Source organism: Hylobates moloch, unplaced genomic scaffold (assembly GCF_009828535.3).
Source record: "Hylobates moloch isolate HMO894 unplaced genomic scaffold, HMol_V3 SCAFFOLD_8, whole genome shotgun sequence".
Lineage (NCBI taxonomy): Eukaryota > Metazoa > Chordata > Mammalia > Primates > Hylobatidae > Hylobates > Hylobates moloch.
Window position 1 is genome coordinate 23,657,963 of NW_026652283.1, and position 24,196 is coordinate 23,682,158.

Below are 24,196 nucleotides of genomic sequence, written 5' to 3' on the forward strand. Positions count from 1 at the left end.
TTGGCTGCACGTTCTGACTGATCCCGCCAGTTCTCAACCTTCCCATTCCAGGTTTCTGCTCCACTGGAGAATCTCAACAGCCTGGTAACTGTACTCTCTGCCTCCGCCGCTTGTCCCTTGAGCAACTCCCCACCTACCATCATTTTATACTCACATCGTCTCTTAAGAAAATAGAAAGCTCTCCTTAGAAAACGCTTTTCTAAGCATTGTCATTGGTAATATGTACAGGGAATTAGAATAAAATATAAGATATAAATTATTTTATAAACATATGTTTATCATCCCAGTGGACCCCCCAAACGATGGGTGTTTTCTTAACTCCTTGTCTCTAAATGATGGATTCTGTCAATCTCTATAGCCTTATAACAAACAACTTGACCTGGTGTTCGAGTCCCTCTCTAAACTGGTTGCAGTCTACCTTTTTACCTTTATTTCCCTATTCTTGTATATGGTTGTGCCTGTACATCAGCCAAACCAGGTAGCCTGTATTGTCAGAATATATCACACAAACCTGTTTGTGCTGTTTTCTTTGCCTAGAACAATGTATGCTTTTCCATTTATCAAAATTCCATTAGACTGTCAGGGCCCATTTCAAAAACCAATAAAAACTTTTTTTGTGGTAGCATAAAATGTTGACATTCAAGCATCTCCAGTCCTTCTTGAGGTGGAAATCATAATGGATTAGGAGTGGAGAGATGAGGTTTATCTGTGGGTTGGCCTCTGTGTGACTCTGGGAAAGTCGTGTTTTCAGGCCTGTTTCCTCGTTTCTCAATGATCCAACTCAGAAAAAAACTAAGCTCACTTCCTTCTTTGAGACCGTTGTAACTCTCTGTGCCCCCCATTTCTTGTCACCTGTATGCTGGTTTGCATTGTAGTTATTTATTTTCTTATATTTATTTGTGTATTAGGTGATAAAATTGCTGGACAGTACCCTTATCTGGCCATTAACCAATACGCATGTAGCACCATGCATAGGATTACATATGGTAGCTGCCCAATAATATTTGTTGAATGCCTATTTATTTAGGTTGCACTTACTACAAGGTCTGTTTAAAACACTGAGAGTGAGCACTCAATTAGCTTACTGCTTTCTGACTCATTTATTTGGGTTGGTGCTCCTAAGAAGTTGAGATTTACTTTCTGTTCCTTCCCCATATTCACAGAGGAAGCTGTCTTCTAATATCTTTCCCAGAAGGCACAGTGCAATATACAAGTGAACATCATTATTCATAAGCAGGTCTTTGGGAGAGCAAAGAACGCTAACAAGATTAATGTCTCAAGAAGAACATCTCAAAGTAAAATAATTTGGAGCCCTGTTTGGGACATTCTTGAGGAAAAAAGAACTTCTTTATCAACCCAATAAATTACTTTATTTGGGATATTTTGGTGCAGTTAGGAAAGAAGGAAACAAATTATTTCCAGTCCTTATCTTTTGGAGATTCCTTCTGAAATGTTTACGGATAAAACGTTATGATGTCTGGCATTTGCTTCAAACCGAGGCAGGTGTAGGTTTAGAGGGTGAGAGTTTGCAACAAGATTGGCCATAGGTTGGTAATTGTTGAATCTGCATGATGGATATACCAGGATTCATTAGATTCTTTGTCCTACTTTTGTATTTATCTGAAATTTTTCCTAGTAATGCTCTAGAATCTGTAGCCACATAGCATAGGCTGTAGAATGAAGCCCACCTAGATCGAAGACTGGCTTTATTACTTATTAGCTGTGTGAACTCGGACACATGGCCTCACCTGTGTGAATTTGCTGTGTCCCCTGTGAAATAGACATTGATTTTCACAGTTCTTTTGAGGATTCAAATAAACACACACAAATATATTACATAGATACATATATTTCCACGTATCTATATCACTGAGTTCTGGCCTAACCTGTCCATGGAAACAAACCAAGTAGGTCATAAGTAGAGGCAAGACACTGCCTCTCAATGCCTTGTTTCCCCACTTGCTGATGACTAAGAAGGCCTTTCCTTTCATGGAGTCGTTGCCCAGCATTTCCAGTGATCTGCAGAGGTGCATACCAAATACATCCCCACGTTCTTCAGGCCTCACTGACTAGTGGCTTCCACGTAGACTTTTAACCTCTCGAGAAATTGTGAGGCCAAGAAGTTGGTTTCACGACTCATGACTCTGCAGTTCTTTTGGTTTGTTGTCCACACTGTCCTATGACAACAAAATTGATTCTTCCTTCTATCTTACTTCAGTCTCAGCTCTGACCCCACCAAGATACTCTGTAACATATGCAAAATACTGTAACATATGCAAAATACCTGAATCATAGTAAACACTCAGAAAGAAAATTAGCTGGTCATATTACCCAGAATCAGAATTAGCAGCAGCGTGAAGGCCAGAGGATATCTTGAAACAAGCCAATGATTTGGAGATTAATTTCTCTGTTTTTCTTTTGGCTGTTAAAAAAATTACATATACCAAATATTAAGTGTCTTGTCTCTCTTTGAGTTATCCTTCATGTTATTACATGTTTTTGTCTAAGATATACTATCACTGGGAGTAGGTGATTTATTAAGGCCAAGAACGGGATCAATTTAAAAATATCTCAGAAGATTTTCTGGCTATTGTCTGTCCTGTTCTTCCAAGTTGTATGTGGGTGCAGCACTAATAACCTTGGAGAATAAATAATATTGCCAGTTGCAAAACTGGAACATGTAGAAGTTGACTGATAACTATATTATAAATGAACCTGAAAGTGGTGGGTGTAACCTGTAGATCTGAGGGTATGGTATACCTTTAGTTAGAAAGAGAAAAAATAAATGCAAACCTATGAGCAAATTTAGCTTTGTTTAGGTTCCAGTAGTTCTAATCTTTTAAAATTCAACTTAGCATTTTTCCTCTTTTTGGAACATTTAAACAGACACTGAGTCAAGTCAGAAGTAAGTCTATATAGACTCTTTATTTTTTTGTTCTCAGAAAATCACGTTAATTTATTTAACTACCAGTTATCTAAAATGGGTCAAATAGTAAACATTACATTGGAACCATTAATGTTTATTAGTAGAAGGTTTCTGATCACAAAATCTGTAGTTTAGTATTTCATGTAAAGGAGCAAAAATAGAATAATCCTGGGAGATTAGGCCAATTAATCTTAAAAGTTATTTTTTGTTCTTCATGTTGTTCAATGTAAATATTGGAATAATATTGCTCTGTGTGTGTGTGTGTGTGTGTGTGTGTGTGTGTGTGTGTGTCTCCTGTGTTTGCTGACCCAGCCCATGGGAGAATCTGTTTCATTTTTTCCATGAGTACTTTGCTACCCCACCCTACGTTAGACTCTTGCTGTCAAAAGCAAATGGGCTGGACCCTGGATTTTGCACGTAGATGTTATGCAGGTTAATATTTGAATGGCTTGGACAGAAAGAGCATTCTCCTTGCTCTGTGCTATCGGCATGTGTTAGATTCATTGACTTGAGCCAATCTTCTACATGTAAGTGAATCTCTCATCTGAACTTTCTTTTTCTTATTCTTTATTTTCCTTGATTTTAAATTATATCTAGTAGATTATCTTTCTCATGATCTGTCCAGGTGTCACAGTTGGCGCGTGCTGGTTATGTTCTGCTGTGGGCCTGGTTTGCTGGTTTAAATAGAGGTGACTTTAGAAGCTGGAAGAAAAGAGCCCAAATGTGGAAAGTTTTTGCCCCAATCCCTTGAGGGTTTCATCTCCAACTTTCATGAACTGTCGTCCTAAATTTGAAATCAGATTAAAAAAAAAATCTTCTTTACTCTAGTTATTCTCACAAGAAGAAAAAAAAAATTGTCATTAGACCAAACTTGTGAAAACTTAGGATTGGGGTATATTGTATATTGGGTTGTTTTCTGATTACTGAGTTTTATAAAGATGAGTGCTTTGAGAGTAACATCCAGTTGCTTACCTTGCTACTGTTCCACAACAAGGTAGTAATATATGGCTACTAAACATAGGCAATTTCTCCAAAATCAGATAATTATTTGTTTAATCAATAAATATTTTGTATTTATTGAAAGACTTATAACTACAATGTTTCACATCTAAGGTATAGGGCAAAAGAAGGCCTTACACAGAGCATTAGGGCAAATGAGACTGATATGTAACATAATGGAGGCAAACTGTATTTTTACTGTATTTATTACTTTGGCTTTAAATAATAATTAGACCTCTTTTTGAAAAGGTTTGCAGAAATGATGTACTCTCTTTTCCCCAAGTGGGAAACTGGTATAATGGAATAGAAAATAAGAACTGCATTCTCTTTCATATTTCTTAAATATGAATATCCATGATCTTGACAGGTACAAAATGAAGGCTTTTCTGACAAGTGTATAGTGTTTTTTAGTTGTAGTGCAATAAGAAATGTTATTTCATGCTACAGATAGTAACAATGTTTTTATATGTGTTAGGATATTATACTTTATTATTACTAAGAAATCAATTCTTTTGATTTTTATGAAGTGTTACACTCAATAAAACTGAAGGATTTTTAATTTTCTCCATTTTTTATAGCTTCCTTTCTTTTGTTTTCTTTCTTTTTGTTTTTTTTTTTAAAGCAGGGTCTTGCCCTGTTACCCAGGCTGGGGTGCAGTGGTGTGATCACAGCTCACTGCAACCTTACTCACCTGGGCTCAAGCAATCCTCCCATCTCACCCTCCCAAGTAGCTGCGATCACAGGTGTACACCACTGTGCCCTGCTAAGTTTTTAGTAGAGATGGGGTATTGTCATGTTGCTCAGCTTGTTCTCAAACTCCTGGCCACAGACAGTCCTTCCACTGCAGCCTTCCAAAGTGTGGAGATTACAGTCGTGTGCCACCGTGCCTTGTTCATTTCATATATATATATATAAAATATATATATACAAAATATATATATACAAAATATATATATATATAAAATATATATATACAAAATATATATATAAAATATATATACAAAATATATATATAAAATATATATACAAAATATATATATAAAAAATATATATACAAAATATATATATAAAATATATATATACAAAATATATATATAATATATATGAAATATATATGAAATAAAACATATATTACGTATAAAATATATATACACATAATAGTATAGTTAAATAAACATATAAAAATTACTAATATAATTTATTTAAATATTTTAAAATAGGGCCATTATCACATAGCTACAGTTTAAGGTACAATTTCTCTTTAAAATTGAATTCGGATATCCCCACTCTGTTAATTCTGCCCTGTACATATTGCTTTCCTCTGTGGCATGCTGCTTATAAATTATAGAGTAGGATATGTATTATATATTTCTCTCCATGCTTGGCCTACAGGCTTCTTCGGGATAAGAACAGTGTTTTTGTATATAATCTTTAGCCCTTGTCACTGTTCCTAGCACAAAGTGGGCTTTGGATGAAAGTTTGTTGAATTAAATTAAACTGGTGTCATGAGGGATTTCAGTAAGGCAGACACAAAATGAAGTAAAAAAGAGAAAAAGTTGACCAACATCACTGATGCAGAAGTGTTAGGTATAAATCCTTGCTTTGCAAGTTTGATTGTGGATTTTTCTAAACATTTGAGGTGAACATCTTACAAGTCTATATTAAAACCATCTACCAGTCGAAGACAATAATTGGGAAGTCTTTTCCTCTCCAATAGCCTAGGTGAGGGTATGCCCAAGTTGGTTTTGTTTACGGTGGAGAGGACACTGTATTTAGTTCGATATGTATGTGAAAGCTGACTCCACCATTCTGACTGGTCTTGGGAAATTACCTTATTAACTGGCCTTCATTTCATTACCTGTAATAAGTAACTCTTTTCTTGCTAAAATCTACTAAGGTTATTGGGAGAAGTAAATGAGATGATACATTAAAGGGCTCTCGTAAATTTTAATGTGCTAAACGTTATAAGCTACTCTCATTGTACTGGATAAATACAAATTCAGCAAATCCTTAGTAAACCTGTACTTTACTTGTCTGTGACTATGGGAGATACTTTCTTGGACTGATTCCAAATAACATGTGTGATATGCAATATTCCCCCAGGGGAACCTATTGTTGGTTGTGACAGTTAATAAGTTCTGTTTGATTATGGAATAACTAAATGGCTTCTTTTTACTTTGTGCAGGTTTTCAATACGTCTGAATGATTTCAGTTTTAATTTATTGAATTTTGATTTATTTTTCTAAACTAAATCAAATAATTAAAATAATATACTAGAAAAGCTTGCTATTAGAAACGAAACTATGTTCTCACTGTATTTTTTTGAAAAAGAAAGTTGTACAACTCTGATGCCCCAAAGTTACCCCCAAAATAGGAATTCCTTGTAGAAATTAAGAGGTTCATAGAAACTTTCAAACACTTGCCCTGGCAGGCTGGGACTATAGTTTTGTTAAGCTCTTTTTGAGCATCAAGTAATAGACGCTGACTTAGATGTAATCCTTCAGATCTCTCAGATATGGATTAAGTTTGAAATGCATGATTTTTCTAGCTAGAAAACTAAGAGCAATTTTAAAATTACCAGGTCAGAAATTTTAGGTTGAGTGCCATTCCCACACATAGAAATGTTGTTTCATGCCCTTGTAGAATTTTCTGTTTAAAGAAAACTTGACTTAAGCACGTGAAATAAACCCTATCTGCCATTTGAGTTTAGAATTTGTTTTGCCCAAAATTTTTATCAGATTTTTAAAAAAATATCCGACTTGTAAATATACTTAATATTGGATTTTTGGGTAAGTACAGCTTTGAGGAAGCGTGTATATCCATCTGCCCTATACCATCCCATTCCCATATCCTTTCCAAACGAGCAGAGTAAATATGGGTTCATTTAGAATTGTATGAAAATGTTTGCTTAAAACAACCTCTTTGGAATGGAAAATGTCAAATTGTTGAACTTACGTCTCCTTTCTTTTTCCTTAAGGAGAATGGTGTTGAACGCGTGTGTTCTGAGAGCCTGCTGCAGTCCAGGTTTGCTTGTTTGTGTTGTGTGTGTAAATTTGTGTGCATATTTAGTTGGTTTTAAGACCTGACATTCCAAAACATGTTTGCTATGTTTTTGGCAGGGAATATTCCTCACTACCATTACCCAGACACACTTCATCGACAGACAATACTGTAACTTCAAGTGGTAAGTGGATTTGGAAATAATATTAAAATAGACTGTTAGTATTATAGCTTTCAGCCTGATATTCTGTGACCTGCTGGGGTGTGAGATGAGAAGAACATAGGCAAATACTCTTTTTGCGTAGTATAGTTAAATATACTATACTATAATATTATGTGCATAGTATTCACACCATTTGTTTCTCCTGTTGACAGATCCTGGATTAGAAATTCTGAATATGGCTTCTTGTGACCTTGACAGTAACTCGCTCTGTAAGAAAGAGGAGGATACAGGATCAGCTTCTCCCATGATAGAGGCCCAAGGTAAAATGTTGACAGGTGTAAGCATGATTTTCATTCTAAAACACTAAGCAAGTCTATAAGCTAGTGAAGTAACTATCCACACTAGCTGAATAATGTTATTTAATATTAATTTTTTATAAAATAATTCTTATAAAACAATTTTGAAGAGATAGTCTGCAGAAAAGAAATCCAAGTGGTAACTAACCATGGCCTTTCACATGTAAGGATGCTATCAATTTTTTTCGATTTTGTAGCCAGAACAAAAATTATGATATATTGTAATGGGACAAATATTTCCTATGGCAAAGATTGACTGGAATTTACTGGGTTTCAACTGTAGCACAGAAGTGACATCACCTGCTTAGGAAATTCTTGGAATCCTAGTTCAAATTTATCAGGTTAGAAGGATGGAGCAATTAGCGATGGTCCACCCAGAGGCAAGAGAACTAACCTAGGTCCTTTTCTGCTACTTGACTCTGAAAACAATGTAGTTATTCTCGACCATTCCCAGTGAGCTGACATTCATGGGAGGAATAGGCTCTAATTCTCATAAAAAAAAAATAAAATTCATTCTTTTTTTTGAGACAGTCTCGCCCTGTCACCCAGGCTGGAGTGCAGTGGCGCGGTCTAGGCTCACTGCAAGCTCCGCCTCCCGGGTTCACGCCATTCTCCTGCCTCAGCCTCCCGAGTAGCTGGGACTACAGGCGCCCGCCACCACGCCCGGCTAATTTTTTTGTATTTTTAGTAGAGACGGGGTTTCACTGTGTTAGCCAGGGTGGTCTCGATCTCCTGACCTCGTGATCCACCCGCCTTGGCCTCCCAAAATGTTGGGGTTACAGGCGTGAGCCACAGCAACCAGCCAAGGAAAATATATTATATTGTTTGAACTCGACATTTAACTTCAAGATGTAGGTGCTAAAATAGAATAGCCACAAAATTGCAGAAATGGAATCCATTTCATGGGTTAATTACAGAAGGTCTTTATGCTCCACCTTATGTCTAGTAAGTAAATCTTTTAATTAAAAATACACCAAGTTTCCATTTGTTACCTGTCATATAGACAAAGATGCACAAATTTGATTACACTCTGTTGGTAAAGTTGTAAGGACAAAAGAAAAGTGCTGTAGAGAATGTAACTTTTTGTAAATATAGTAGTCCCCTTTTATTCACTGGGGCTACATTCCAAGACCACCAGTGGATTCCCAAAACTAATGATAGTGCCAAATCCTATATACACTATGTTTTTGGCTATATAGACATACCTACGATAAGTTTAATTTGTTAATTAGATATTTACAACAATAACTAGTAATAAAATAGAATAATTTTGACAATATATTGTAATAAAACTTATATGAATGTGGTCTCTCTCTCTCTCTCTCAAAATACATTATTGTGGCTGGGCATGGTGGCTCACGCCTGTAATCCCAGCACTTTGGGAGGCCGAGGCAGGCGGATCGTGAGGTCAGAAGATCGAGACCATCCTAACATGGTGGAACCCCGTCTCTACTAAAAATACCAAAAAATTAGCCAGGTGTGGTGGTGGGCACCTGTAGTCCCAGCTACTCGGGAGGCTGAGGCAGGAGAATGGCATGAACCCGAGAGGCGGAGCTTGCAGTGAGCCAAGATTGCGCCACTGCACTCTAGCCTGAGCGACAGAGCGAGACTCCGTCTCAAACTATATATATATATATATATATATATAAAATTTTATGTAATATTTTCAGACCATGGTTGACAGCAGGTAACTGAAACCATGGAAAGTGAAACCTTGGTTAAGGGAAGACTACTGTAATATGGAGAGAAATGTTCTAATATCTATCAAAATGTTGAATGTATATATCCTCTGACACAACTATTCATTTTCTAGGAATTTATCCTATAGATAATATGTACACACATCGCATATAACATATGCAAATGCTTATATATTGCAGCATTGTCTGTAATAACAAAATATTAGAAACAAGTTAGAACTTCTACCAAAAGAAGATTATATTTTGGCATATCCATGTAATAGGATAGTAATATGCAGGCATAAAACATAAATAAGGAGACTTTTTTCTTACAATAACATAAAAGGACTACTGTTTCTTGGGAAAAAAAGTACAGAATGTTATGTATAATGTACACAATTTTGTGGAAAAAAGGACAGAAGAAGTTGGTTTTTGGTGCACGTGGGGATGGTCTTACTCTGTTGCCCAGGCTGGAGTACAGTGTTACAATCATAGCTCACTGCAGCCTCAAACTCCTGGGCTCAAGCGATCCTCCTTTTTGAACCTGAGGAACCTCCCAGGTCTCTCAGTAGCTGGGACTATGGGTGCAAGCTACCACGTTCGACTAATTAAAAAAAAATTGTGAAGTTGGGGGTCTCCCTATGTTTCCTAGGCTGGTCTCAAAGGAAAAGTTTTTATGTATGCATAAAATATCCCTGGAAAGCTAGACAAAATTTAATAACTTTGTGTCTAGGGAGATAGACTGGATTTCTGGAAGTCATGGATGGGAAGAAAAATTTTCACTGTAAAACATTTTTACGCTTTTTGATTTATGAACCATATGAATCTACTACTTGTCCTAAAGTTTTTTAAAAACTAAAGTAAGGGCTAGGCACGGTGCTCATGCCTATAATCCCAGCACTTTGGGAGGCTGAGGCAGCAGGACTGCTTGAACTCAGGAGTTCAAGACCAGCCTGGGCAACATAGTGAAACCCCGTCTCTGCAAAAAAATACAAAAATTAGCTGGGCATGGTGGTGCATGCCTGCAGTCCCAGACACTTGGGAGGCTGAGGGGGTAGGATCGCTTGAGCCTGGGAGGCGGAGGTTGCAGTGAGCTGAGACTGCGCCACTGCCCTCCAGCCTGGGTGGCAGAGTGAGACCCTGTCTCAAAAAAAAAAAAAAAAAAAAAGCCAAAAACAAAAACAAAAAACAAAACAAAAACCTAAAATAAAATTTTCATAAGGAAAGAAATTGTATAGCTGTGAAGAAATTGCTTACCATTTTGTTCTTATTTCCGTATAAATTTGACAAATATAATACACACTTTAAATACTTTTCTCTTAAAAAGGAATAAACAAAACCCGTCTGTATCTGCTGACCTTTGTGCCTGCACTGAACTAAATGTAGGACAATGGACTGAGTAAACAGGAGAATAATTATCCGGTACATTTCAGTACAAATAAAGTACATAAAAATAAACAGAAATTGTCAAAAGGAATGGCACAAAAGTGCATCTTTTCTTCTTGGTTTCATGACATTTAATTTAGAAAGGTACCATGTTTTAGAAGGATATCATATTTTTTGTTATCAGCCTTGCATATATAATTTTGAAAGAAAATCTGTTAAGCTATTAAAAAAGCTACTAAGTTACTAATTGTTTATCCTTCCGCCCTCCACTTTCTATTATTGTACCAGTGATGTGTTCCATTAAAAAAAGCAGCAGCAGCCTAAAAAATGATTTTTAAAAAATCCTGTTAGTAGGCCATTTGTACAGATGTTCACTTCAAGAAATCTTCTATGGCCTTAGCTGCTCCATCCCAATTCTGAGTCAATGGGCACGTATACATTTTTTGTAGTTCATAATTTGTCTCATATGTTAAGACCTTTGTCAGTTACTGGTCAGCCCATATTGCCACCCTCACTGTTTCCTCCTCTTTTACTTGCTCCTGCGCCCCTAACTGTTTTGCGTGTTTCCTGTTTCTCACAGGCACAAGTCCAGCTCGTGATAATATTGCATTCCAAGACTCTCCAAGTAAAGATAAAACCATATTAAATCTGGTAAGGAAATACGTATGTTCACAACAAAGGTGGTGATATCTTACAATGGTAGAACTATCCCTTTAAAAAGTAGTCTTAAAAGTATCATCTCATTTATCCTTTCAAAATATTATGAAGTTCATATAATTTAATTAATATTTTATAGGCAAAGTAGTTGAGGCCAAAGTGTCTTTGTGACTTGTCTAAAGTCACACAACAGGGTCAGAGCTAGGATCTCCTAGCTGCACCTTAATTTATCTTTCATTCCTTCATTCGCTCACTCATTTATTCATCAAAAGTCAATTGGAAACAAGCTAAATATTTCTCAATAGAGGACTGCTTAAATAAATGAATGCATTGGTAAATGAAGTTGAATAAAACGGTGAGATCTATCCTAATGATATGTTCTAATCAGGTGAAGAAACAGATAATTACTGAATAATTAGAGTGTGCTTAGTGATTTGAAAGAAAAAATGCTTGAGATGGCAGGCCAGAAAACATGTCACAGAGGAAGTACCATGTTAGTGGCATTGCATGTTTTACAGTTGCATGGTAAAGCTCTATAAAACATAAGGAGAGCTGAAAATGATTTGAGAAAAGAGTTAAATTCCTTCCTTAAAGAGAAAATTCATTAGGCCCAGAGTGGTGGCTCATGCCTGTAATCCCAGCACTTTGGGAGATTGAGGCGGAAGGATTGCTTGAGCCTAAGAGTTTAAGGCCAGCCTGGGTAACACAGGGAGACCCTGTTTCTACAAAATATAAAAACAAATCTGCCGGGTATGGTGGCGCTTGACTGTTGTCCCAGCTATATGGGAGGGCAAGGCAGATGGATTGCTTGAGCCCAGGAGGTTGAGGCTGCAGTAAGCAATGAGCATGCCACTGCACTCCAACCTGAGCAACAGAGCAAGACCCTGTCTCAAAAAGGAAAAAAAAAAAAAAAAACGAGAGAGAGAAGATTCATTTCCACTTCTATGAATTAATAATCATTAAAGAGTAACTATGGGTCTAATTTCATGATTCTTCAAGGGTCTTGCTTATGTCTTGGTCCCTTTGTTGTATGCGTGGAGGGGTGTGTGTATGTGTGTGTGTGTGTGTGTGTATGTATGTGTGTGTGTGTATGTATGTGTGTGTGTGTGTATTATTGTTTCTTTCTCCTCAATATAGAAGCATTGTTCTAGTTAAGAATTTGGTTGCAAGAAACAGAGACCCATGCAAGCTAACTCAAGTTAAGAGGAGGCCATGGCACAGACTTGGGGCAAAAAAGTAGATGAAAATTTTTCAGCATTTCATTCTGAAGATAGTTAAATGATTGGATATGTGATTTGGAACAATGACATGATGTCATTCGTTTCCTTTGTTATCCAAAGGCGATTGATTCCAAGAACCCCACAGATACCAAAATCAGAGAATGCTCAAATCTCTTATATAAAAATTGCATAGTATTTGCATATAACCTAATGAAACGGGAGAGTTCCCTGATTCCCCTTGCAGGACGTGCAGCAGTGGTGTGTCTCCCCTGCTTAGTCACCCCATAGTTCAAACCCCTCGGGGGAACATGCAGACCAGCATGTGCAGAGGCCAGGGCAAGTGCTTTTGGGCTCTGCCCCCCTGGCAGCATCTAGGGGTCAGTGTCTGTGATTCCCAAAGTCCAAGTGGGTGTGTGTTACAAAGCTCTTTCAGATTTGCCATCTGCAGACAGCTTGTGTGTTAATTAGCTCAATGGACCCTCAGCCTTATCACAAGGGCAGAGGGCCCGTGTGACAGCTTTCTGTATCCTGAGCTGTCGCTCAGTGTCCCAAAAGAATCGGATCACACATGAGCTGGAAGGATGAGTGCAAGGTTTTACTGAGTGATGGAGGTGGCTCTCAGTGAGATGGATGGGGAGCCAGAAGGGGGGATGGAGTGGGAAGGTGGTATGGAATGGGAAGGTGGTATTCCCCTGGAGTCAGGCTGCCCAGAGGCCATACTCTTCTCTGACTGCCCCAGGCTAAACTCCTCTTGGCATCCAGACATCCCCCCTCTTCTCTCTTTCTCTGCCGTGTCGTTCCACTACTGTCAGTCTGCCAGTCTGCTGGTCTGCCAGTGTTGTGTGCTCACTTCAGCTGCTTGTGTTGTGTGCCCGCTAAGGTCTCGGGTTTATGTTGGCACAGGATGAGGGGCGTGGTAGGCCAGAGTGGTCTTGGAAAATACAACATTCAGACACAAAAACAGGAGTGCCTGTTCTCACTTAGGTCTGTGGGCACAGGCCTGAGGGTGGAGCCCTCACAGGGGACTCCGCCTTTCTCTATCCAGCACTTCTCTGCCCCCCTCTCATATCACTAACACATCCTCTTATATACTTTAAATCATCTCTAGACTACTTATGATATATAATACAGTAGAAATGCTATGTAAATAGTTATAATGACAAGAAAGGAAATCTGTGTATGTTCAGTACAGACACAACCATTATAGGCCTAACTACAATTTTTTCTAGTTAAATCCATAGATGCAAACCCACAAATACAGAGGGCCAGCTGTATAGGTAGGATATAGTGTTGGCTAGCACATATGCTGAAAACGGTTGCCCCTAGTGAAAAATGAACAGAAGAAAATTCAAGTCCTTTAGTCTTTTATAGTAGAATCTTCTGAGAAAATAAAATTCCTTCTCATTTCAAAAAAATATAGACATAAAGGCAGTTTTTAAAATAATGTATCAATTTGCCATTGAAAGTTGTGGGACTGGTTAGGATACTATGGCAATAATTCCGATGAGATGAAGGTAGTATGAATTTAGTGAAGGTGGAGAAAACGAGATAAATTTGAGAAATATTTAGGGGTAGAATTCACAGAGGATGATGACATGTCAGGGGTATGGGAAATGGTAGACACCCAGGCTTATGGCTTAACCTACCGAATGAATAGAATAACATGACAATAGGAAAGGAAGAAGGAGAGCAGAATTTGTGGTGTAAAATAAGATCAGTTTGAGACAAGTCAAATTTCAGGCTGATCTGAGACATTGATAGTCAGTAAGGAGATTTTTATATATGGCTACATATCCATATTCATAAACTCACCTGTGCGGTTTTTCAAAGCTGACATATATTTGTGAGTTATCAGCAAAAATCCAAGTGTGTGGATGAGATTTCCCAAAGACTGTGGCAGGAAGGAAGGGAGCATTGAGGATAATGGAATCCTGGCTAACAATATCTACTAGAGAAGGCAGAGGAGACTGAGAACGGGCTGTTGTAGTGATGCGGGGCTGGGGCACCAGAAGAGGGAAATCGAGGGGAAAAAATCTTCAAGAGGAACGGATGTATAGATCATTTTAGATGCTATAGTAAGGTCAAGTAAGATAAAGACTGAAAATTATCCACTGGATTTGGCAATGGGGAGTTCAGATAGCTGGTGAGAACACTTTCCTTGGAGTGTTGTGTAAAGGGGTAGAGTAGTTAACTGATCACAAATGGGAGGAAGAACTGGCAACAGCAGCCACACACAACTCCTTATGTGACCTTAAAACATATCTATATGCGGTAAAAGCCTAACGTAACACTGTCTTAGCAGCCATCTTTGTCGTAATTTCTCCAAAAAACCTATCTAGAAAACCCCATGTGATAGCCCTATATCACCCACACCTTACCTCTTCATCTATCCATCCAGTCCTACCTCTTCATCAAACTTCAGCATGTTCCTTGTCTGCAGAAATTCCATGCTACTCAAGTCATGGTGTCATGGTGCCACTCTCCTTTTTTTTTTTTTTTTTTTTGATTGAGACAGAGCCTTGCACTGCTGCCTAGGTTGGAGTGCAGTGGCATGACCTCGGTTCACTGCAACCTCTGCCTCCCCAGTTCAAGTGATTCTCCTGCCTAAGCCTTCACAGTAGCTGGGATTATAGGCCCGCACCACCACCCCTGGCTAATTTTTGTATTTTTAGTAGAGACGGGGTTTTGCCATGTTGGCCAGGCTGGTCTTGAACTCCTGACCTCAGGTGATCCACCTGCCTTAGCCTCCCAACGTGTTGAGATTACAGGTGTGAGCCACGGCGCCCGGCCGTCTCGTTCCTATTCAGAGCACTTGTTTATCTATCTCATTTATTTGGCAATTAATCCTAGTTTGCATTGTTGTAATTCGCATCATGTTTGCATCTTTTCATGTATTTACGCCCTTTTTGCTTCAACTAGATTGGAAGCCCCCTTGCAGCCAATTTTATTTCCTTCTTAAAGGAAGGAAATTAAAAACTGTGCAGCAGGGGTCCCCAGTCGCTGAGCCAGGGATCAGAACCCATTCGAGGCTGTTAGGAATTGGGCCGCACAGCAGGAGGTGAGCGGCAGGCCAGGGAACATGACCACCTGACCTCCGCCTCCTGTCAAATCAGCGGTGGCATTAGATTCCCACGAACCCTATTGTGAACTGTGCAAGCGAGGCATCTAGATTGCAAGTTCCTTAGGAGAAAAACGCCTGATGATGTGAGGTGGAACAGTTTCCTTCCGAAACTATTTCCCCCTCACCTCACCCCCGTGGAAAAACTGTCTTCCAGGAAACTGGTCCCTGGTACCAAAAAGGTTGGGGACTGCTGTTATAGAGTGTTTTTGTCAGAGTAGGCTTAGGAGAGGACAGGAAATGGGAAAATGACTGGTTATGGTGTATTTCCACTCTATGTACAGCAGTAAAATCTTATGATTTTAGGAAGCCAAAGAGGAACCAGAAACAATAGAAGAACATAAAAAAGAACATGCTTCAGGAGGTAAGGAATGTGTCTTTCAATTCCCATGTGAACTTTTGTTCTCTGCTGATACTTTTGTGGGTGAAATCTGTCTGAATAAAGGTATACCACTTACAAATTCTGCATCTCTGGATAAGGTCAGCCAATAGGACCAATTATTGATTCCATTTGTATCATTTTCGAAAAGCCACATTTGCATTGCGTTGACTGTTCGATCCCAGAAAACTTGTAATAACTGGTGCTCGCTTGTGAACTAAGAACCAAGAGAATGTTGGTAGCAAATGCTATGCTCTACTTTGAGTTCTTTTTTGGTATCCCATCTAAAAGTAAAGCCACTATTTACAGAGTAAGTTCTAATATGCTCTCCCCCTTAGCCTACCTCCATTGGGATGGAATAGTGGATAGAGTTCAGGCTTTGGAGTCATAGAGACTCTACATGGGATCAATGTCTGACTAGCTATTGATCTTGGAAAGTTACTTAACCTTAAGTCTCAATTTTCTCATTTGCAAGAGGGAAACGAAAAGAAGAAAAGTACACTTAATTGAGAATATATTCTATGCTGAGAACTAGGCTAATTTCATGTGCATAGTTTTATTTAGTCCTCCAAATACTATGTGAGGTGGTAAATTGTGATTCAGTTGCCTAGCCTGTAAAATGTGGACAATAAAAGTATCTACAACAGAAGGTTTGCTGTGAGGATTGAATAAATTAATATGTATGAAGCACTTAGAAAAGTGTCTGGCACCAAAGTTCTCATAAAAGTTACTATTATAAAAAAATCAATCTTAAATGATATCTTTATCTTATTAATCTTATCTTAGATGGCTTAATGAGTTTGTGACTTGTTCAAGATCACATAACTGTAAGATTCAAACAAAGCTCAGATTTAAACTAAGTTTCTTTGACTTTAAATCCAGTGCTCTTAATAACTAATACATAGTCCTTGGTAAAGTTGTCATAAAATCATATGTGTAAAATGCTTTGCTCTGGGATTGTCAATATAATAAAGCCATGGTTGATGTCATGTTTATTGTCACTGTTATTGTTACCAGTATTATTATTACTACTACTGTTGCTGCTACTGCTAATAAAGCCTTGATCCAAAGAATCACCAGGATACCAGTAGGAGGTTTAGGCTTTTAGCCATGGGATCAAGTATAGCAAACATGCAAATGCAAAGAGAACAAATTGGGCTGTTGCTTGATTCTGAGATATCTTTAAGTCTGAAAGACTATTCACATGCTGAGGTATAAACAAATGATTTTAATGGCACTGTGATCCCAATAGCTTAGCATAACATTAGAATTTAAGTGCACACATTATTAGCTGGCTATCATCTCAGACATATTTTAATGAAATACTTTTGTTTAGTGGCGATATAACATTAGATCAAATGTGCTGTTACATGTCAAGCCTTTTTAACCAAATAATATTTTATTATCTTTTAACAGACTCTGTGGTTTCCCCTCTTCCTGTAACCACTGTGAAATCGGTTAACTTTAGACAAAGTGAGAAGTAAGTGCTTCTTCATGTAGCATGTTAACATGCTTTGTTTTTCTGTTGGATTATGTTTAAATATGTGTTTTGTCTTATCCTACAGCACTTCTGCTAATGAGAAGGAGGTGGAGGTGAGTTTAAAGCAAATTTTTTTCCTTTTAAGAAAGTGTTCCAGACTCACCTGCTACAGTCACTTCATGTTTTGGCACAAGCTCTCATGTGCTGCGTGTCTGTTTGGCTTGGCTGTGACTCAGTGCAGGTGAACCCTGTGCATGTCAGCATTATGTTGCTGGGGGGAGAAAGAAATGCCTCAGTATAAAACAGTATTAAACTGAAACATCTGACCACATCCAGTTTTCTCTCCTCCTCCTCACCCTCACATTATTTTGACAACAGGCAGAATTTCTCAGATTATCTTTGGGATTTAAGTGTGACTGGTTTACCTTGGAGAAGAGAGTGAAGCTTGAAGAGAGGTCCCGTGACTTGGCAGAAGAAAATTTGAAGAAAGAAATCACTAACTGTTTAAAACTATTAGAGGTGAGAATCAGAACATTTGGGATATAAACATTTGGTCTAGCCAGGCACAGTGGCTCACACCTATAATCCCAGCACTTTGGGAGGCCAAGGCAGGAGGATCACGGGAGACCAAGGCAGGAGGATCACTTGAGGCCAGGAGTTCAAGATCAGCCTGGGCAACATAGTGGGACCCCATCTCTACCAAAAAAAAAAAAAAATCAGTCAGGTGTGGTGGTGTGTGCCTGTAGTCCCAGCTACTTGGGGGGCTGAGGCAGGAGGATCATTTGAGCCCAGGAGTTGGAGATTGCAGGGAGCTATAATCACACCATTGCACACCAGCTTGGGTGACAGAGTGAGACCCTGTCTCAAAAACAAAACAAAAAACACCCACAGAAAACATTTGTTCATATTTTTAATAACACTTCCATAATTACATATGAAATTACTTGTAAGACCCAAACCAGTACCAGGTGCCAAGCTCTGCCTGACCCAAATGTGAATCATAGAAAGTAAGAATGCAGGATCAGGCTGAAATAAAAGTTTCACTAATAGGAGAGTATCAGCTATAAAATGAAAAATGTCTTTTTAAAGTAGGTTGCATGAGTCATCTGCCTTTTCTCTGGATTTTCAACTTTCAGGCAGAAAAGGAATCATGCAGAAAACTGAGCAATAGGAAATAATATCAATTTTAAGCCTCAAAGAAGAGAATCGAGTCTATTTCCATTTACGATTAACTGAGGAAAGAGAATGGTAACTGATTCAGTCTTGCAGATGATGGGCAAGCCTGCTGTAGGGTACTGAGAGAAGAATGGGGGTGCCTAGGAGTGTAACAACTACTATTATCCTTCCATATGGTGAAGTTACCATACATTTAGAGATGAGCTGGAAAATTAGTAGGCTTAGTTTTGGATTAAGGACATTAAAATTGAGAAACCACGGAAAAGAATCATGTTATTTTTTACTGTGATAAAATATGTAACATAAAATTTATCATCTTGAACATCTTCAAGTGCACAGTTCAATGTAAGTTTATTTACATCGTTGCAAAACAGATCTTGAAACTCTGTACCTGTTAATTTCCCTTTTCCTCCTTACCCCATCCCCTGGTAACCATTATCCTACTGACTCGATGAATTTGACAACTTTAGGGACTTTGCGTAAGTGGATTCATACAGTACTTGTCTTTTGTAACTGGCTTATTTCACTTAGTATAATGTCTTCAAGGCTTATCCATATTATAGCATGTAAGTGGATTTCCTTCTTTTTTAAGGCTCAATAAAATTCTCTTGTAGCTATCAATTCTTGCTTATCTATTCATTCATCGATGGGCATTTGGGTTGCATCCACTTCTTGGCTATTGTGAATAGTGCTGTTAGAAACATAGGTGTATAAATATCTCTTGGAGACCTTGCTTACAGTTCTTTGGATTATATCTGGACTCAGGAGTGGGCTTGCTAGGTAATATAGTAATTATATTTTTAATTTTTTAGAAACCACTGTACTGTTTTTCATAGCAGCTATATCATTTTAGATTGTTACCAACAGTGCACAATTTCTGTGCACTGTTCCAATTTCTCCAAATCTTGACCAACACTTGTTATTTTCTGTTTGATTTTATGATAGCCACCCTAATGGACGCGAGGTGGTATCTTACTGTGGTTTGGTTTGTATTTCTCTAATGGATAATGATATCATGCATCTTTTCATGTGCTTGCTGGCCATTTGTATATCATCTTTGGAAAAATGTCTGTTAAAGTCCCTTTCTATTTTCTTTGCAGGAAAAGAATTTTATTTATAAACGTACAGTTTCAGGGCTGGGTGCAGTGGCTCACTCCTGTAATCCCAGCACTTTGGGAGGCTGAGGCAGGCAGATCACCTGAGGTCAGGAGTTTGAGACCGGCCTGGCCAACATGGTGAAACACCATCTCTACTAAAAATACAAAAATTAGCCAGGTGTGGTGGCGGGCGCCTGTAGTCCCAGCTACTTGGGAGGCTGAAGCAGGAGAATCGCTTGAACCCGGGAGGCAGAGGTTGCAGTCAGCCGAGATCACACCAGTGCACTCCAGCCTGGGTGACAGAGCAAGACTCTATATCACAAAAAAAAAAAAAAAAAAAAAAAAAATGTACAGTTTCAGAAGGTAACATAGTAGCATAAGAGTAATGTTTCTACAGGCATATTTTAGTAGACTGGTCTCATTCCTGGTGGAGGAGCTTCTCTCACTGATGGTTGATATTTTACAGATGGTTTTCAGCTCCCAAAAGTGTTCCTGCTTTAAATAACACCTGGAAGGCTCGATGAATCATAAGTTTCCTTTACGTTTGGTTCTTTCTCCTGAACATCTGAATACTTCCGACGGAGTTGTTTTGAATTAGATAAGAAATAGCTGCATTCCTAAGGGAAGACTGTTCTCTCCTTAAGTTCGTAATATTTTGTTTGTAGTCGTTTCAGTTGGTGGCTCTAACCAAAGCAGTTCATCCTGGACTTCAGTCAAACACTGTCATTTCTTTTTGATATCTGAAATTACCTTAGCATTCTTCTTTTTCAGATTTATCAATATCTGGACTTTTTAAGCATTTTGTTGAGTTCTTCTTTACTATTAAAATAAAATTTATTGATGTCTTTCTTACAAATTTTAGATCCTATTCTATGTTTATACTGGAAGAGGGTTTTCGCAAATGCAGGCAAAACAATATTCAATTCCGTGATGTCGTTAGTTTTCTTTCCTTCCAGACACCAAATATGCACAGTATTGGAAATATCTGAGTCTGTGGCTTCACTTCTTGATTTCTTCCTTTTGCCATAAGATGTATTCCCTTTTTTTCTGGGTTTTGCTTGACTTTCTGTTGTCAGTGTGTCTTTTTCAACAGATGGCTGCGCACTAATGGGTCCTATCGTTTTGGAAGTGACTGAGTCAGCTGGTTTCTCTGAAAGGGCTGAAGATGCTGTAGTTGGAATAGCCTCGTGTTGTTGGGTCCTTATTTTCTCCACTGACTTAACGTTTCTTTTCACATCACTTTCTTCAGTGCTTTCAGACTCATCGCTCATGAGTTTGAGTTTTCCTCCTGGCTTTTTGCACTCATTTTTGCAGATTTGTTTTCACTTCCTTCATTTTCAGAAGTGCTCGAGCTTCTTTTTGCTTCTTTTCCTGGAGGAGTTGAAGTGATAGATAATCCACAATATTTGGAGAATTCTTCATTGGCATACATAGATGAGCTGTGTAAAGGAGGATCAACGGTTTCATAAGGTTCTTCATCTTTTTCATTTTCACCAAGCCTGCCAATTCTTGAGATGGCAGAATTATTAGGAAAATCAAACACATTGGTAGGCTTGCACTTTTGACCAGCTTTATCTTTCACAGAATGTGTTCTTCACAAAATGTTCTTTGAATATCATGGACCTGCATGCCCGGGAGGCTGCACTCAATGTGGCAGGGCCATCAGGCCACTCTCTTTCCATTTTTTAATTATTTGGATTTTTAATTGTTGAGTTGCAGGAGTTCTTTATATAGTGTGGATATTAGCCCCTTATCAGTTGTATGGTTTGAAAATATTTTCTCCCGTTCTATAGATTGCCTTTTCTGTTGACTGGGTCCTTTGATGTATAAAGACTTTTAAATCTGATGTAGTTCCATTTGTCTATTTTCACTTTTGTTATCTGTGCTCTTGGTGTTATATCCAAGAAATCATTGCCAAAACCCATGTCCTGAAGCTTTTCCCTTATGTTTTCTTCTAGGAGTTTTCTAGTTTGGGGTCTTACTTTTAGGTATTTAATCCATTTTGAGTTAATTTTCATATATGATGTAAGGGTCCAACTTCATTCTTTTGCATGTGGATATCGAGTTTTCTCAGCAATATTTTGTTGAAGAGACCATCCTTTCCTCATTGTGGATTCTTGGCACGCTGGTTGAAGATCATTTCATATACATTTATTTCTGGGCTTTTAATTCTATTCCATTGGTCTATATGTCTGTTTTTATGTCAGTACCACACTGTTTTAATTATTGTAGCATTGTAATATGTTTTAAAATTAGGAAGGGTGAGTCCTCCTACTTTTTCTTTTTCAAAAGTGTTTTGGCTATTAGGGTCCCTTTAGATTCCATATGAATTTTGGGATAAATTTTTCTATTTCTGCAAAAAAAAAAAAAAAAGCCATTGGGATTTTGATAGAGATGCCCTTGAATCTGTATATCACTTTGGGTAGTGTAGATATCTTAACAAAATTAGGTCTACCAACCCATGAACACAGGATGTCTTTCCATTTATTTGTGTCTTCTTTAATTTTTTTCAGCAATGTTTTGTGGTTTTCAGTGTACATCTCTTTTATCTCCTTTGTTAGGTTTATTCCTCAGTATTTTATTCATTTTGATGCTATTGTAAAGGGAATTGTTTTCATAATTTCCTTTTTGGAAATTGTTAACGTGTAGAAAGACAACTAATTTTTTGTGTTAATTTTGTACCCTACAATTTTGTTGAATGTGTATATTAGTTCTAACAAGTTTTTTGGTGGAATTTTTAGTGTTTACTATGTATGAGATCATATCATCTACAAACAGAAATGATTTGACTTCTTCCTTTCTGATTTGGATAACTTTTCATTATTTTCCTTGCCTAATTGTTCTGGCTAGAAATTCCAGTACTATGTTGAATAATAGTGGTGAGAGTGGGCATCTTTGCCCTGTTCCTGACCTTAAAGGAATAAACTTTCAGTCTTTCACCACTGAGTATAATTGTAGTGGGGTTTTCATATATAACTTTTATTAGGTTAAGGTCATTTTCTTCTATTTCTACTTTTTCAAATTAGCACTTCAGTGACATAGTAAAAATAATCTGTTGGTTTTTTGCATCTTTTTGTTAGTATTCCTAGTTTTTGTGTTTTTTAATCATGAAAGTGTGTTCAATCTTATCACATGCTTTTTCTGCATCAGTTGAAATGAACATATGGTTTTTGTCCTCCTTTTTCTTAATGTGGTATATTGATTGATTTTCATGTTAAACCACTCTAACATTATAGAAATAAATCCTACTTGGACATGATGTATAATCCTTTTTATATGCTGTTGAATTCAGTCTACTAGTATTTTGTTGAGAATGTTGACATTAATATTTATCAGAGATATTGGTCTGTAGTTTTTTTTCTTTAATGTCTTTTTCTGGCTTTGGCATTAAGGTAATGTGGACTTCATAGAATGAGCTTGGAAGTATTCCTCTTCAATTTTTGGGAAGAGTTTTATGAAGACTGGCATTAGTTCTTTAAATGTTTGGTAGAATTCCCCAGTGAAGCCATTCAGTCATGGATTTTTCTTTGTTGGGTGATTTTTGATTACTGATTCAATCTTCTTACTAGTTACAGGTCTGTTCAGATTCTCTATTTCTTCATGGCTTAATCCTGCTTGACCATACTCTGTTTTGCTAACAATTAACATCTGTTCTTTCCTTCCCAACTGGAGGTGATGGTTTAAACCACCTTAAGAAACTGCATGTCTGACAATTGCCATTCTAGTTGGTTAGCAACTCTCTAACTACAACTTATACATATCTGTCTGTTTCAAAAGTGGTTGTCTTTCATTGAGCACCAAATGTGCAACAAGCAGTTGGCATCTCTTACCTACCATATGACAGTATTTCTGGAGAGGATATGTGATTGTCCCCATCGGACAGATGAGGAAACAGCAAATCAGAAAGGTTGATGTTTTTTTAACATTTCTAAAATTATGATGCAATTTACAGTCGGTGGTGCCTAATGGTTTTATTGGCAGCCTTTTCTTTCTTAAAGATATACAAAATCGTGGTATCTCTTATAATTCATGTTGCTTTAGATTTGGGAAAGTTTTAGAAATTTGCTCACAATCACACAGGTAATGAGCAGGGTCATGTCTTCTTCCAAATCTGTTATTCACTTAATCCTGTCTGTACCCTGCTGAGAAGGAAGTTCATTAGGAATGGCATCACATTGTGTAAAGGGCACAGGATTGAGAGGAAAATTCATAAGGCAATGAATGTATATTCACCTAGCCAGCCCAATCATACCTTATCATTCATGGAAGAACAGGCATAGTTGTCAGAGACATTTTTAATTCCAATATGTTTGGTTACGTTTCTTAAAATTCCAACCTATGCTTCTCATACATTCGCCTACATACATTCTCATACATTCGCCTCATACATTCTCATACATTCGCCTCATACATTCTCATACATTCGCCTACATACATTCTCATACATTCGCCTCATACATTCTCATACATTCGCCTACATACATTCTCATACATTCGCCTCATACATTCTCATACATTCGCCTCTTTTGTAAGCATAAACTCTTTACCATTACCAGTTAA

At 37.7% G+C, this 24,196-nt stretch overlaps 1 protein-coding gene and 1 pseudogene across 4 annotated transcripts in view; one reads left to right on the forward strand and one right to left on the reverse strand.

The window, feature by feature from the left end:
• IRAG2 (inositol 1,4,5-triphosphate receptor associated 2) overlaps positions 1-24,196 on the forward strand; it is a 111,005-nt gene that overhangs the window by 75,374 nt on the left and 11,435 nt on the right. For all 4 annotated transcript variants that reach the window (XM_058443308.1, XM_032159835.2, XM_058443306.1 and 1 more), the window contains 8 exons: positions 6,903-6,949; positions 7,045-7,109; positions 7,301-7,408; positions 11,090-11,160; positions 15,811-15,868; positions 17,300-17,363; positions 17,449-17,476; positions 17,742-17,882. In XM_058443308.1, the coding sequence (XP_058299291.1) occupies positions 6,903-6,949; positions 7,045-7,109; positions 7,301-7,408; positions 11,090-11,160; positions 15,811-15,868; positions 17,300-17,363; positions 17,449-17,476; positions 17,742-17,882 (582 nt within the window). The remainder of the gene's footprint in view (positions 1-6,902; positions 6,950-7,044; positions 7,110-7,300; positions 7,409-11,089; positions 11,161-15,810; positions 15,869-17,299; positions 17,364-17,448; positions 17,477-17,741; positions 17,883-24,196) is intronic.
• On the reverse strand, positions 20,055-23,512 carry LOC116472785 (centromere protein U-like; annotated as a pseudogene).